At 36.1% G+C, this 14,684-nt stretch overlaps 1 protein-coding gene across 2 annotated transcripts in view; it reads right to left on the bottom strand.

Annotated features, from left to right (window-relative positions):
* Nucleotides 1-14,684, bottom strand: part of DMD (dystrophin) — a 1,244,291-nt gene that overhangs the window by 947,470 nt on the left and 282,137 nt on the right. For both annotated transcript variants that reach the window (XM_075174519.1, XM_075174510.1), the window contains exons 3-5: nucleotides 10,605-10,697; nucleotides 9,445-9,522; nucleotides 5,317-5,409 (exon numbers count right to left, since the gene is read on the bottom strand). In XM_075174519.1, coding sequence (XP_075030620.1) covers nucleotides 5,317-5,409; nucleotides 9,445-9,522; nucleotides 10,605-10,697 — 264 coding nt within the window. The remainder of the gene's footprint in view (nucleotides 1-5,316; nucleotides 5,410-9,444; nucleotides 9,523-10,604; nucleotides 10,698-14,684) is intronic.

The raw sequence follows: 14,684 nt of genomic DNA, 5'->3' as shown, positions 1-14,684 counted from the left end.
TTTGCACCACTTATGGGAACAGAGTTTGTTCAAACTAAGTATTTCTCCTTATGGTTTTCTTTCCTCTGGAAATATATCCTTAGTTAATATGATACATTATAACAAAAGTTGATAAAAAGATGAAAAACATTCTTCTCTCATTGACAGAGTTGAAATAAGTACCAAGGCAAAATAAATGTGGTCAGTGCACAGTAGATAATGTTTTTGACAAAAATGTGCAAACTATATGTGCATACATGCACTTGGATGAAAAGTGAATTTCATTGCATGCATTAGGAGTATTGTATATGTTTCATTTTTAAATTTTTTTTAATGAATAGTTAATATTCCTCTTTCATTAGAGAAAGCTCACGGACCTACAGTTATTATTTCACAAAAAGTCATTAATTCTGAGGGCTTCTAAAAATATTAGCCTGGAGTTTGACGTAATGCAGTCAATTATATATTTCTTAGCAACTTCTTTACTAGTGAAAGAGCACCCAAAACTGCTATTAAGAAGTCCATAATTTATTTTCCTGTAAAGTAATCCCTTTTAAATGATTACTTTCTCCATGTATCTTGTAAAGATTAGAAGCTCTTTTAAAATACTGCCTAAGATATAATTTAACTATAAAGTTGCTTATTGTTGCTTATTCACTTATGGAGTATATAATTTCATTATAATTCTCCACTTGAATTGCTCTGCAGCCAGTATCAGTCGAAGACCAACATTCAGTGCAGAAGCTACTTTATCATAAAGAATGGACCTCTTTGAAATTGTAAAAAACATAAGATAACATGCAAAAGATGTAATCTCAAAGAATAATCAACAACAAAAAAATTAATTACTATGATACTGTAGAAAAAAACCAGATACCAATTTATTCAGTCTGGTAAGTTGCTTGCTAGTTTCACAGTAATTAATTCAATCATTTGAATAAGTGAAGATATGAATTACTAAAAGAATGTCTTGGTTTTACATCTCTGATGCATACTACCCGAAGAGCATCAATGCCTTCAATTTTCCTTTTGAGACTTAGGTATAAAGTGAACTTTATATGTTATTAATTTCTGAGATGGGAGAAGAAACTGATCCTTTATAAATTTCATGGGACACATTCCTGACTTTAGTCTACGATTGTAATTTGCACCAATGAAAATGAATCTAAAATTCTGTCAGATAAGAATAGCAGCATTTTATAGTTGCCTCCATTTCTACACCAGGAGACAGAAAGTAAAGAGTTTAAGACAATTAGGAAATATACTCTTTAGTTTTGCTTCATATGTCTGAGTGGGTATTTTGAGTTTCTTGTTAATATTTTTAGTGTCTTCATTATTGAGAGCTGCCAAAGTAGATTCACATAATTCAGCAAGAGCTGAGAGATTTGCCTCCTGTACTTCCAGGCAAAAACCCTTCACTACTATCAAAATATAAAATTTTGTTTTTCATGAATCCAGGTGCCAAACAGAAGAAAAGTTTTGAGATTAGCATCTATTGCACCAAACTTAAACAATATGAAAGACTAGAAAATATTGAAATTATGGTAATGGAGAATTGTCCAAACCAGGATTTCATTGTTCATTTTGGATTTTTATCATGTGCTTGTATTTACGAATGCAGATTTATCAGGATATTATAATCAAACTGTAACATTTGAAAAATACAACACACATGCATATAAAAGGATAGCTGAATGAATGCAGAAACACAAGATTTAGAAATAGAAAAGTTCATAACATATAGAAAAGAGGAAGTGTTTAAGTTGACATTAACATGAGAGAAAGGAGCATAAAACAATGGGCCGCCAGGAAGGCAATTATTCAGAAGAACCCAGCTGATAGTTTTCCTTTTGATTTAAAGAGATGAAGCCAAAAACTACTTTTGAGTAAATGAATACAAAATAGTTTCAAACTTATCTTGTTAATACCCTGACAATGGGTAGAGATTTACTCTCATTTTCCTGCATTTCTCCACAGCAGTGAAGACTCTTAAATTTATGGTTTTTTATTGTCTCCTAGGGAATGGTAGGCATTTAAAATAATGAAGTAAAAGGGTCTGATCTCATTCTGAAGGCTGAGGCCACTTCCTATTCAGTGAGAAATGGTGGAAAACTCCACTTCTACAACTGGAGTCACCTTGTCCTCCCAAGCACCCCGAGGGGTGCTGCCATCCTCCCACCCCATCTGGCACCTCGGTAGCACCACGCAGCACCATGCCATGCCACGCCATGCCATGCCGCTGTGGGCGCAGCACCACGCTGCCCACAGGATGGCTGGGCCCTGAAGCAAGATCAGCATCCGCACCAAAAAGTGCTGGCTGACATTGAGGTTAGAAGGAAGCTTTTTGAAAGCTTCTCAGTAAGATGTACTTCAGAAACAGTAGTACATCCAGATGTGTTCATGTCAGCCTGAAGAGCTTCTGGATGGATAAGCTCCCTCAGCATCCAGGCTCAAAAACTACAGCCATTTCAAAGTGTCTAGTAAGCTCTGCCTCTTGCTGTCAAATGATGAGTTGACCTCTGGTACTCATTTCTTTGTTAGCTCTCCTTTCTAACACAGTATATCCTGGCAGGAAACAAAGCTTTAAGGTGTAGGAAACTCCAACTTCCAGAGAACAAAAATACTTGCTCTTCCTGGGGAATGGACCTATACCATGGCAATAAGAAAAGATTCAATTTTGAATAGAAGGGGGGGAAAGGGCAACACAGACACCACCAAGATGACTTCCGAAATGTCAAACTGCCAAACGGAAAGCTGTGAACAGAGTGGGAGCACTGCTATTCTCATCACCACACTGAGAAGCAGCCAAAAGCAGCGCACCCAGGCCTGGCTCACGGCGGCAGCGGACCTCTGATATCCCTGCTGCAGGACCATGTCCTGGAGTCTGTGCATGCATAGCTGTCTGTGTGCAAGGTGACTAGGAACACAGCACTATCTCAGGCTTGCACTGCATCTATTTCACCTAAAACCAACACTCAGGCGCCTAACATTTTATAAGACTGGCACTTGGCTTCAGCATGCCAGCCCCTAGAAGAGAGGGAGGGAAGAAGGAGAGAATCTAAAAAAAATATTCTCAAAGCAAGGTATTTTCATTTTTCTTAGTCAAATAGGGACCTTACAGCTCCCTGAGAGAACAACTTAGTATTTTTCACTTGCTATATTTCAGGTATTCTGACTGCATAGATTACTTTTTAATAGCTAGAATCCACTAAACTCTTTCAAAGCACATTTTAAAAAACTCTTTTAAGTACATTTTCATAGATGTTCAAGACACCTATCAAAGTAAAGGATATTCTTTACTCATTGATTCAAGGTGGATTGACAGAACTGTTAGTATTTAATTTCCACCATTATAATTCAAAATAAAATAAAATGTAATTCCAATTAAAATATTGGTTCTGCAACAAGCGCACAACAGACCTGATGCTTTTAATAGGTTTCCAAATGAGGCTGACTGACTGTTGAAATGCACCTGTCTCTGAAATATTTGCCTTACCTATATGCCTATTATTTTGCTTTTTTTCTGAAGAAAGTCAAGATTTTGGCTTTGACTCTTACCAAAAATTTTTGCTAGGGATTTTTTTCATGCTCTACATGAAAATAAGTTTGCTCTTAAAAACAAAACAAAACAACTTGCACACTGCGATACAGAATGTTTTTCCACTCTTAAGAGCCTTTGTCGAGTGTAACAGTTCAGAAATTAATGGTATTGTTTTGTTTTTGCTTAAATGTTAATGCTGCAGTGAGGCTGGGATCACAGAACTGTGAGAAAGAGGGCAGCAGCTTCAAGAAAATAGAAATTCTGATAGATTCAGTACCATAAAGAGCTTTGGCAGCAGGTGCTCAACTCAGAACGATGGTTCAATTTCAGTGAAAAATTTTAATAATAATCTGAAAAACAGGCTAGATAAGAAAGGACATAATCACCACAGAGGATACGGAAAGCCACAAGATTTCTACTGAACAGAAATGAGAGTGGCAAGAATGGGTCAAATCTTGTCTGCTGCAATGCCTCTACCACTGCCTCTCCTCAATTGGACTGCTGATATCCACTCAGACTGGTACTGCCTCATTATTCCTTTCATGCATCTTTCTTCTACCATCTTTTTTTTTTTTTAATTTTATTTTTTACATTTTACACAAAGAGATTGACATTTTTGTAAGAGACGGTCTTGTTGTCATGCACAAATACAGTCCTAATGTGGTCCTGGCTGCAGGATGTGAAACTGGAAAAAGCTTCTTGCCTGTTCATTTGCAACAAAATAACTGTCCACACAACCCTCATCTTTGTTTTTTACATGCAGGCAGATAAACTTCCTCTAGGTGACTCTTCTCAGGACTGCAAGTACTTGGAATGAGAAAGTGAAAGGATTTGCAAAAGCAGGATTGCACTATCAAACACAAACTGCACCAGTTAGCATGCACTAAATCAACTAGCCGGCGTAGTATTATTTTTTTTTTAGGCCTCCCACAGACTACAAATAAATATAGTAGTCTTGATAAGTTATCATAGGTAACAAGATGTTTTACCCAATTGTAGACAAGTGGTAGATAAGTTTGGTGGTCCTGAGTCCATAATTTAGTCTTTAACAACAGCTTGTCGTGCTTCCAGCTGCTTAGTGCCAAGAACAATCTGTGATAAGCAAAATGGTACCAACAGGAAAAAGCACCCTTTCTTAAGAAACTTACAGCCTTGCTTCACCAGAAGTGCTGTCAATATGTAAGATAGTACCAACCTATAAACAGGGCAGAACAATCACGAACATATTCTAGATCATGCAAATCACTTCAAAACTTGAAAGAAAATCTGGAAAAGAAGAAAGATTTTCTCCACAGAACTGTAAATAAGCAAATTCACTTTGAACTGTTCCAGTCCTTTGAGGGAAATAGGCAGCAAACCAACATCTCCTGAGTTTTGTTTAAAAAGAGAAAAACCCAAGTGCAACTCTGGCTTTATATTATTTTTTAATTATTCATCCTTATGTAACAGCAACAGGGTTATTATATAACAATGGCTGCTTCTTGACAACCAGACTTTAGCTACTCTTTAAGGAAGAAACTGAAATAGAATTCTAGTCAAATTAGAAATTTATTTACAAAATTTTGAATGAAGAGAGAAATCCAGAACAGGCAAGTCACTTCCTTTCAGTAATTCATCTTATCTTCTTCAGATTCTTAGTATCCTAGATAATATGTAAACAGACTGCCATGAAACTTGCTGATTTAGGACACCGTTTGCAATCTCTGTTTACTTTGTAGGTTGTGGCTGGATAATAATGGAAAAAAGATCAGTGGAATAAAGGTACTTCATGGAAAGTAAGCAGCAGTGTCACTCACCTGCCAGTGGAGGATTATATTCCAGATCAAACCAAGGGTCAGCTTATGATTTCCATCCACAATGTCTGAGCTCCCAATATTTACCAAATCAACCTATTAAAGAAACAAAAAAATATCTGTATAAGATTAATAGCAAGCAGAAAAGGTTGGTGTTATTTCCATATATTCAGTGTTAAACTTTCTTTGTGATGAGGGAGAGGGAGGGATGGGCTAGGGTAAATCTCTCATTTGGTTTCTGTTGTTTAGTAAACATCTAACTCATGTTTTATAAATGGCACAATTAATGTGCTGGCAAAAAGCAAGCAGTGATCTAGAGTTCCAATTATTCCAGTTAGAGCATGTTGTGAAAACATACAATTAAAAGTAATAGTTAGTAATAACTCAAAAATCTTTTCTATTAAGACTCTACAATTACAAATCACAAAACTGATGGGTGACACAGAAAAACTCCTGTATTGTGCTCCACACTACCTTACAGAATATACTTGGCTGAAAGCTACACACACATCTAGACACTGTAAGAGCCTTCAAACCCAACATATTGTTCTACATATTTAGATTAAAATAGAACTTATTTTGCCTTAATTAAATTCTACAATGTATAAGGTGAGGCAGGATATGTTCTGGAATACAGAGAAACCAATGACTGTGATGTAAGCAAGTCTTTTCCACGTTAGTTTGTCCAGTAAAGTTGTTTTCTATGATTATATTATGCATTTGCTACTTCATAATGCATCAGCATTTACCACCCTGGAATATTCTTTCCTCCACATGTGAAATGATTCTTCACCCTCTCCCACTTTTTATTCTATCTAGACAGGAAAGCTAAAATCAGTGATGTGAGTGCAAGACAATACAAGCTAAGACCTGCACTTTTGGATGGAAACTATGACTAAAATTTGCATCCTCACTGTTTCATAGATGCAGATTTTCATGGTCAGAACTGATACTTATATGGCAAAGTACACTATTCCTTCACAAATTAGTCTGCATATCTCTACTGCACTTCTGAAGCTATTTGAAGTTACATCTCTACAATGACTAAAGGTTTTGCACACTCACAACAAGCCTCTTTTTTTTTTATTTATTTAAAATGATTAGGTCATTTTTACTAATCACAAAATAGGTATTTTGTCAAGAACTATAAAACTCTCTAAGAACTCTTTTCTTTAAGAATTCGTCATTTTGTACTAAAAGCATATGAGACTGGCAATTCATTCTAACCAACAGTGTCTTGGAACATTTCCCAAGCGGAACTTAGACTTTATATCCTAAATTTCAAATGGGGCCCATGTAGCAAGTGACCCACCACAAAGCTTATTAGGGTATTGTTCTACAGGCCAAATCTTCCATCTGTTTTTGGAAATGGAAGCCTGAATACACAGAACCTACATCTGTTTTACTGAAACAGAGGAACACTTCCCAGTTTGCCTCAGCACTGCCTGAGGCTATATTGGGGCAACCCTCCCACCCCAACACTATGTCCTGGTTTCAGCTGGGATAGAGTTAAATTTCTTCCTAGTGCTGTGTTTTGGATTTAGTATGAGAAGAACGTTGATAACACACTGATGTTTTCAGTTGTTGCTAAGTGCTTTGTCAAGGACAGCTCCCATGCTCTACCAAACGCAGAGGCTGGGAGGAGGGAGCACAGCCAGGACAGCTAACCCAGCTGGCCAACAGGGTATTCCATACCATGTGACGTCATGCTCAGCATAAGAATGGCAGGTGTGTTCCAGGAAGTAGCAATCGCTACTTGGTTATCGGTCAGCACGGGTGGTGAGCAATTGCATTGTGCATCACTCATTTTGTATATTCTATCATAATTATTTTCCCTTCTCTGTTGTATTAAACTGTCTTTATCTCAGCCCACGAGTTTCTCTCACTCTTACCCTTCCGATTCTCTCCCCGTCCCACTGCGGGGGGGCAGGGGAGTGAGCGAGCGCTGCATGGTATTTGGCTGCTTGCCAGGTTAAACCACGACACACTATCACCTTTCCATAGGGGAAAAAAAAAAAATCTGTAAAATGGATTGACTGGAAGCAGCAGCATTTTTCAATCTGTTGACTGCAGAACCTCAGAGCAAGGATGGCACATACCAGCAGAAGAAACTAGATTAGTCACAGTCTTTAAATAGCTTTAGAACTGTCGTGGTTTAACCTGGCAGGCAGCCAAATACCACGAAGCCGCTCGCTCACTCCCCCCGCCCCCAGCGGGACGGGGAGAGAATCGGAAGCGTAAGAGTGAGAAAAACTCGTGGGTTGAGATAAAGACAGTTTAATAGAACAGAAAAGGGAAAATAATGATAATAAATAATGATAGAATATACAAAATGAGTGAGGCACAATGCAATTGCTCACCACCCGTGCTGACCGATAACCAAGCAGCGATCGGTACTTCCTGGATCACGCCTACCGTTCATATACTGAGCATGACGTCACATGGTATGGAATACCCCATTAGCCAGCTGGGCTGGCTGTCCTGATTATGTTCCCTCCCATCTTGTGTACCTAGCTCAGTCAGTAGGCACGGGAGCTGTCCTTGGACTAGGAGGGCACTTAGCAACAACTGAAAACATCAGTGTGTTATCAACATTTTCCTCATACTAAATCCAAAACACAGCACTAGGAAGAAATTTAACCCTATCCCAGCCGAAACTGGGACAAGAACCATTGATTTTGCATTCCTGAAGTCCCATAGAAATCACTCTTGAGATTATTTTGAAGGTTGAGGACACTCTTTCAGAGGCAGATCTTTTGGCTTTATACTAATTTGATATATTATATATATATACAGACTATACTAATTTTGATATTAATATTAATTTTATATTAGTGTTAATTTTATATTAGTAGCATACAAGGTTTTCATTACATGAATATGATGGCCACTGAATGACCACTTCACTTTCTAAAAGAATTTTTTTTCTTCGATATTCTTCAATTGGAATACTGTCTGGTTTTTTTCTATATTTGAAAGGGATTATTGTTGTGTTCTGGAAACAGAATAAAAAGCACATTAATGGATTTAGCTGATACGTAGTGAATAAATAATTTCAAAAGTATTTACCATAAAAATTTGTAGCCACATTCCAGGTATGCAATCAAAAACTTCTTGTATACTGTGAAATAATGTATTGCTGATTTTTTTCAACAATGTCAAATATTGCAGATTTTGAAGAATTAGAAGCTTTTTCTTCTATTAATTTACATGAAATTCCATTTAAAAAAAGAAAAATCAAGCTGGAGGTCTTTATGTCAGTCTTATAAGGTCACTTTCATTTATGCACAAATTTTCAGATGGATAAGCATTACCTTAGATTTATAAAATCGATAACTTTATTCAGCAGCTGAACTCAAGCATGTTTAGTGACCTACTGCAGCTATCAACAAATCCAATATAATATGTGGCACAGAATATATTATCACTGTTCCATCACATCTTACTGTTAAGTTTAAGCAAACATTATAGTTTATTTGAATTTATTCTTGAGGAGGAGATGTGATATAATTACTTGGCCACTGAAAATGTCTGCTAAAGTTATGGGTCCATTAGAATGCTTGCATACAGAAGATATTATGGGAATATTTACTCAAAAATGATGCACAGGATACTGGCTTGAAAAGTCAATCTTGACAAAGTAGAATGGAAAGTGGTTTTGATATGATTAATTTCCTTAATGTTACGAACCATAAGGAAGAGACATCAAATTTACCAAAAAGATTTCTTGTAGGAAAAACCTCAGTTTTTCAGACTTCATAATCATCAGAGCTTGTGAGTAGGTATTTTTTGGCAGGTAGCACCTTCTAACCAGCTACAGATGACTTCTTGTAATTAACCTTTTAAAATGTATTTTAAACACCATGCGTTACCACAAAATTGTGCATGTTGATCTGTCTTCAGACAGCATCCGTTATAGATATATTATTCAAACATTTGCTGGCAGAGGATTTTAAACTCTTTGAAATACATTCCACCCTGGTGTTGAATGACAAACTATCCAAGTCACATTAATAAAACTGCCTTGACTCCAGCAATTTTATACTATAAGCCAGAGTCTGATCCAACATTTACAAAGCATTAAGTATGCTATCTATAGGATGTTCTGATCCTGTCCAGCTGATTACTTACGTTATTTCTCTGCAAAACCTGCAGTGCTTTGTTGACATTGTTCAGAGCATGAACTCTTGTGGAGCCCTTTTCTTTTGCCTACAAAGAAAATAAAATAAATTTGACTGCCCAGAATCAGAAACTAGAATACACTAGATGTAACTCAAATCTTATATTACACCTGTAGCTTTCTATTTCATAAGTTTATGACAACAACAGTAAGAATATTACCATACATTGTGCATATGCAGCTTCCCGATATGAAATAAAGGCAATTGTGAAACAAACTGGATCCACAGTTGAAAGGTAATTTGGTACCTTGACATTTTTCAGTGAATGAATAATTGAAATGTGTATAAAATCAGATAATTCCAATTTGTTTTTGTTATGATTAGTCATCTCCACGGCACAATTTAGGAACATACTATGACAACTAAACAGATAAGCATCAGTTTTTTTAATATTCATTTACAAATATATTATCTCTGGATTTTGATTCTCAAACTCCCAGCCTGCTTCACTACTCTTTTATGAGAAAGTTTCAGAGAAAGATCCCAAGCTCACAAAGTCCAAGCAGGAACACAAGAGAGGATACTCAAAAATATGTGTGATGTGTTGCTTTAAATTTCCAGGTTAATAAGAGCAAGCTGTTCTCTCTTTTCAGACATGTACAACTTCAATACACATGTGTACATGTACAATTGTACATGTACACAGACATGTACAATTCAATACACAGAATTCTGTGTATTCTGTACAATACACAGAATGCTAATGTGTAGCATTCTAATTCTACACATTAAACTCTATTCCTTGTATTTGGCACAAACATCTAGTGATAAATAATTTCTGAATTCCAGCTAAAATCTAAATATCTAAATGAACCCTGCCACAGTCTTGTTTCTCTTTGACACACTTCCTTAGTAAGTGCATACAACAAAGTAGAACATTTTCATTTCAATATATGCCTAGCAAAGGGTTACTAATATAGCTAATATTGTCTAATGTTGCTCTCAGTCACAGTGTTTCCTCAATTTCAGAAGAAAGTAAAAAATATTCAGACCCTTAAAAAATAGTTTCCACAGGCCCTCATCAATGGCAAAAATTAATGAACACCACCTACTACAATTATCATAATATCAAGACTTCAATATACAGTAAACATGTTAATATACACATACAAGTTTTTGGCCTGTAAGGCATTCCAGGAGCTCCAGAAGTCTTCGTCCATCTCGAAAATCATTAAAAAGATCTTCAATGTAACGTCTTCCAAACTGAAATGAAACAACGGCTTTAGTTAGTTCAAACACCAAAAGAAGGAAGAATCAAATTGCTAAAACAAGACCAGAAAGCTGTAAAAGCCACTGTCTTACAAAGTAGTGTATTCCACCTGTGTAAATACACTGTGCTAATTAAATAATAAATATGAAAGGTATGATGCAAAGTAAAGGAGGAAAATATCTTACAACTAAACTAACAGGATTCTTTCACATACGTCTGTTTTTAACAGGGTTCTGTTGCATGAGAGAGATTGGTGCCTACTTTATTTCATGTACTTTTCTTATAGTAAGGAATGTACATCCTTTATTCCGTCTTAAAATTATACTATTATACCATTTGTGAGAAACTGCTGCAGATCCAATAATTTATAATTTGTGCACATACCATTAATTCAAACAGTTAAGCCAGAACTAAATACTAATGAAGCTAGAACACAAACTGGTCTTGGCAATTAAGGTGCAATTCAGGAGAAAAATAGGAAAAATAATTTGCCAAATGAAAAAAAAACGACAAAAAAAACCCAAACAGCCAGAAAGAGACATCAACTTTAAATGTCTAGTAGGCGCTCTTTCACGCTCTTTCAAGAAACAAACTTGGAATTACACAGAGAGAGATAAGTCGCAGGCTTATTCTAGAGAGGATCTAAGAAACATATATATTAATAGGACATACTTGGAATTGTACTGAATCAGGGCCTCATTACCGTAAGAGGATAAAACAATTCACATTTTGTAGATAGCATCAGCAAAAGACAAAAGGAAATACTCGGGATTTTCCTCCGTATGACAATGGTAAAAGATTATTTACTCTTTCTAAAATTCAAGCCAAGTTTCTGATCTGATGCTTTGACTAATGCATTAAGTTTTAAAAATACAGAAATATAACTTTGTATAGTTTAGTCACTGTGTAACTTTTATGTGCACCTATAAATTTTGACATATTTTTGTATGTATGAGAACTATTGAGAACCACAATAAAAACCATGATTGTTTTGTTCAGTGTCAAGTAGATTCACATGTCCACATTATTTCTAATTTGTGGAGTTTCACAGATGCTTTGACTGATTTGAGAGGAAGCATCTGTATTTTAATTTGCTAGAATTGACACCACGCTGACCTACATTGCACATCTTCCACTTCTACCACAGTGCAATGTAGAATTGGGAATCCATATTACCCAGAAAACCTTTGCTTTCCTGTCAGCAGTGTTGTTCTGGTACTCACTGCAGCACTCATTAGAGCTATCTGGGAATTTTATGAAAAACGTATTTTGTCAGAAAGTATCAATTCCTTCGGAAGGTTTCTTAAACAGAGGACAGAATTAAGGACAGTTTCCAGCACTAGAATCATTTTTGCCTCAATCAATAAATATTTATGTGTACAGCAGAAACTTCAGTGCTATTGGCTACTCTGACATTACTCTCTCCCTCTTCCTTTCTCTCTGACTGCTCTTCTGACGCAAGAGCTCCTTCCAATCCCTTCATTTTTTGGTAATGTCTTGTTTCTGTTTCACGGAACAAACAAATCCAAAACATCAAAAATTTTTTACAGCAGTGGGAATCCTTGTTTTCTAGCCAGTTTTCACACCCTGCACAACCCATTCCAACTAAGCTAATTTCTAGTTAACACATGTGCTGCCACTTGACTACCTAAAATATCTGAAAACCAGTACTGAATAGATTCATGGATGATTTACTCACCCTGCTCAACCTCTTGAATTATCTGTTTAACTAATAATACTCAGCAACTCTATTTCCTGCCTCGCATTTAGTATGAGAAATAGTTTTGATAAAATGTTTTAAATTATGGTATGAACAATCATGTGCCATTATGCAAGTCCAGTCACGCATGGTATTCCTGAAGTTGTCTATTACTTACTGTATACAGCACAAATTTAAAATTAAAACATATGACTAGATCAGAGAGACTTTATTTTGTTCCTTAATCTTGCAGAACAAAAGATTTTTTCAGAGGGGAAGCACAAGACCTATGCACTTATAAGGGAACATTTTAACATTCTTTAGAAAGCTGAAGTGATCAATAGGCCCTTCTGTAACACTATGAAATTGTTGTGCCCATAATGTTACTGAATCATGCTGGGAATATGAGCACAATGACATTTTGATAATAAAATATAATTATATTGCTTTGTATCATAAGGGAAAAATAGAACTAGCCTTCATAACTGCCTGCGTGTCTGTCTTTCTTCCTTTTTGCAGCATTTAAGCTATTCATAAAGTTTAGGTTGAAATCCATCCAGGACAGCCAAAAATTCTGCTTGACAAAATAATATGGGATTTTTTTTTTGTAAAGTTTTCAGAAAGAAAATAAAGACAAAGCATGGTAGCATCCCCAGCAGGACATATTAATTATACAAATGTATTACAAGCAAACCTTAAAACAAAAGTTACCATTGATTTTTTAGGGTCTTGGAAGTATACCTTACATTAATCAGCAACTAAAAAGACCTTAAGACACCCTATACTACTGCCACAAATATCATCCTTAACCTGAAGAAGGTTGTTATTTTTCTGGCAACAGGGTAATTAAGTCTTCTTTCTCAAATGGATTGAATGTCTTCCCTGGATCAACATTGCAGTAAGTCTTCAGAAACAAAGGGCTCAAAGATACATCAAATAAATTCATTGTGTCATTGAAAAGTGTCTGTTAAGTTGTATGAAGCTTTGAAAACAATGAAAAAAGAAGCATGGCTAGTCAATGGCTTGCCAAAACAAATGCCTATCCTTTATTATAAATTCTAGTTGAAAATAACCTTGTTTAAAACTTTTTTTAGGTTGTGACCTATAGCCACAGTCCTTTACCTACAGAGGAATGAAAACGTTCAGAAGCTCCTCCTATGCCGCTTGTATGCATGTTGATTTGTTACTCCCCCTATATTAAAAACGTATCCAAAACCTAATTTTAAAAAATACCCAAAGCAGCTGCATGCTGGATTGTTGGCTCACACTTAGTTTTTCTTCTTAAAAAACACAATGATGGAAGAGATGGGGGAAACAAGAGACAGTACAGGACAGAGGAAGGACTGCAGATACCAAACATGAAGCACAAGGTGACTTTTCATCAGTGTGGTACTAATTTCCCAACCAGTAGTTTGACTGGCAGCAATATGTAACTAGAGATCATTGTATGATCTTAATCAATATATAAGCTATCTATAACATTAGTCAAGTAGATCAGCAAAGTAATTATCATCTCTCTCCCTTACTTGCTTATTTCAGGGAGACCAACAATTAATGGAAGGATTTGGGGGATTGGAGGCAGGGATGAAAAGGACAATGAGAAAAAATATACAGAATAAAGAAGAAGAGGGAATAACGGTAAAACTGAAATTTAAAAAAAAAAAAGAAACAAGCATACATTACTTTCTAGAAGTAGGACTAACAAAAGAAAAATCTAAAGTAGGAATTTGCTAGAATCTTCATGACCAGAAAGACTCTAGGGATTTAAGTACATGGCATTTATGTATTATTTTAACCTACTGTCTTCGTGCTAAATAAAGGTTAAAACACAGTTTTGTTGGTTTAGCTGATATGGCTGTTGGCTGCAACTGCTAATCTTTACATAACATACGCGGACCTGAAGGAAATCCAAGGGATTTATTTAAAAAGAAAAGCATCAAAAAATGTGATACAGAAGGGAAGATAAGATTCCTGTTTTATCATGGATGAAATTAACCTAACTTAAATTAGGACTGAGGAAAGGAATTCATAGAATCATAGAATCATAGAATAGTTTGGGTTGGAAGGGACCTTTAAAGGTCATCAAGTCCAACCCCACTGCTGTGGGCAGGGACATCTTCAACTAGATCAGGTTGCTCAGAGCCCCATTCAACCTGACCTTGAATGTTTCCAGGGATGGGGCATCTACAACCTCTCTGGGCAGCCTGTGCCAGTGTTTCTCCACCCTCACTGTAAAAAATGTCTTCCTTATATCTAGTCTGAATCTACCCTCTTGTAGATT

This window comes from Calonectris borealis, chromosome 1 (assembly GCF_964195595.1).
Source record: "Calonectris borealis chromosome 1, bCalBor7.hap1.2, whole genome shotgun sequence".
Lineage (NCBI taxonomy): Eukaryota > Metazoa > Chordata > Aves > Procellariiformes > Procellariidae > Calonectris > Calonectris borealis.
The sequence above is the reverse complement of the archived record's forward strand: the minus strand, read 5'-3'. Positions and strand labels throughout refer to the sequence as shown.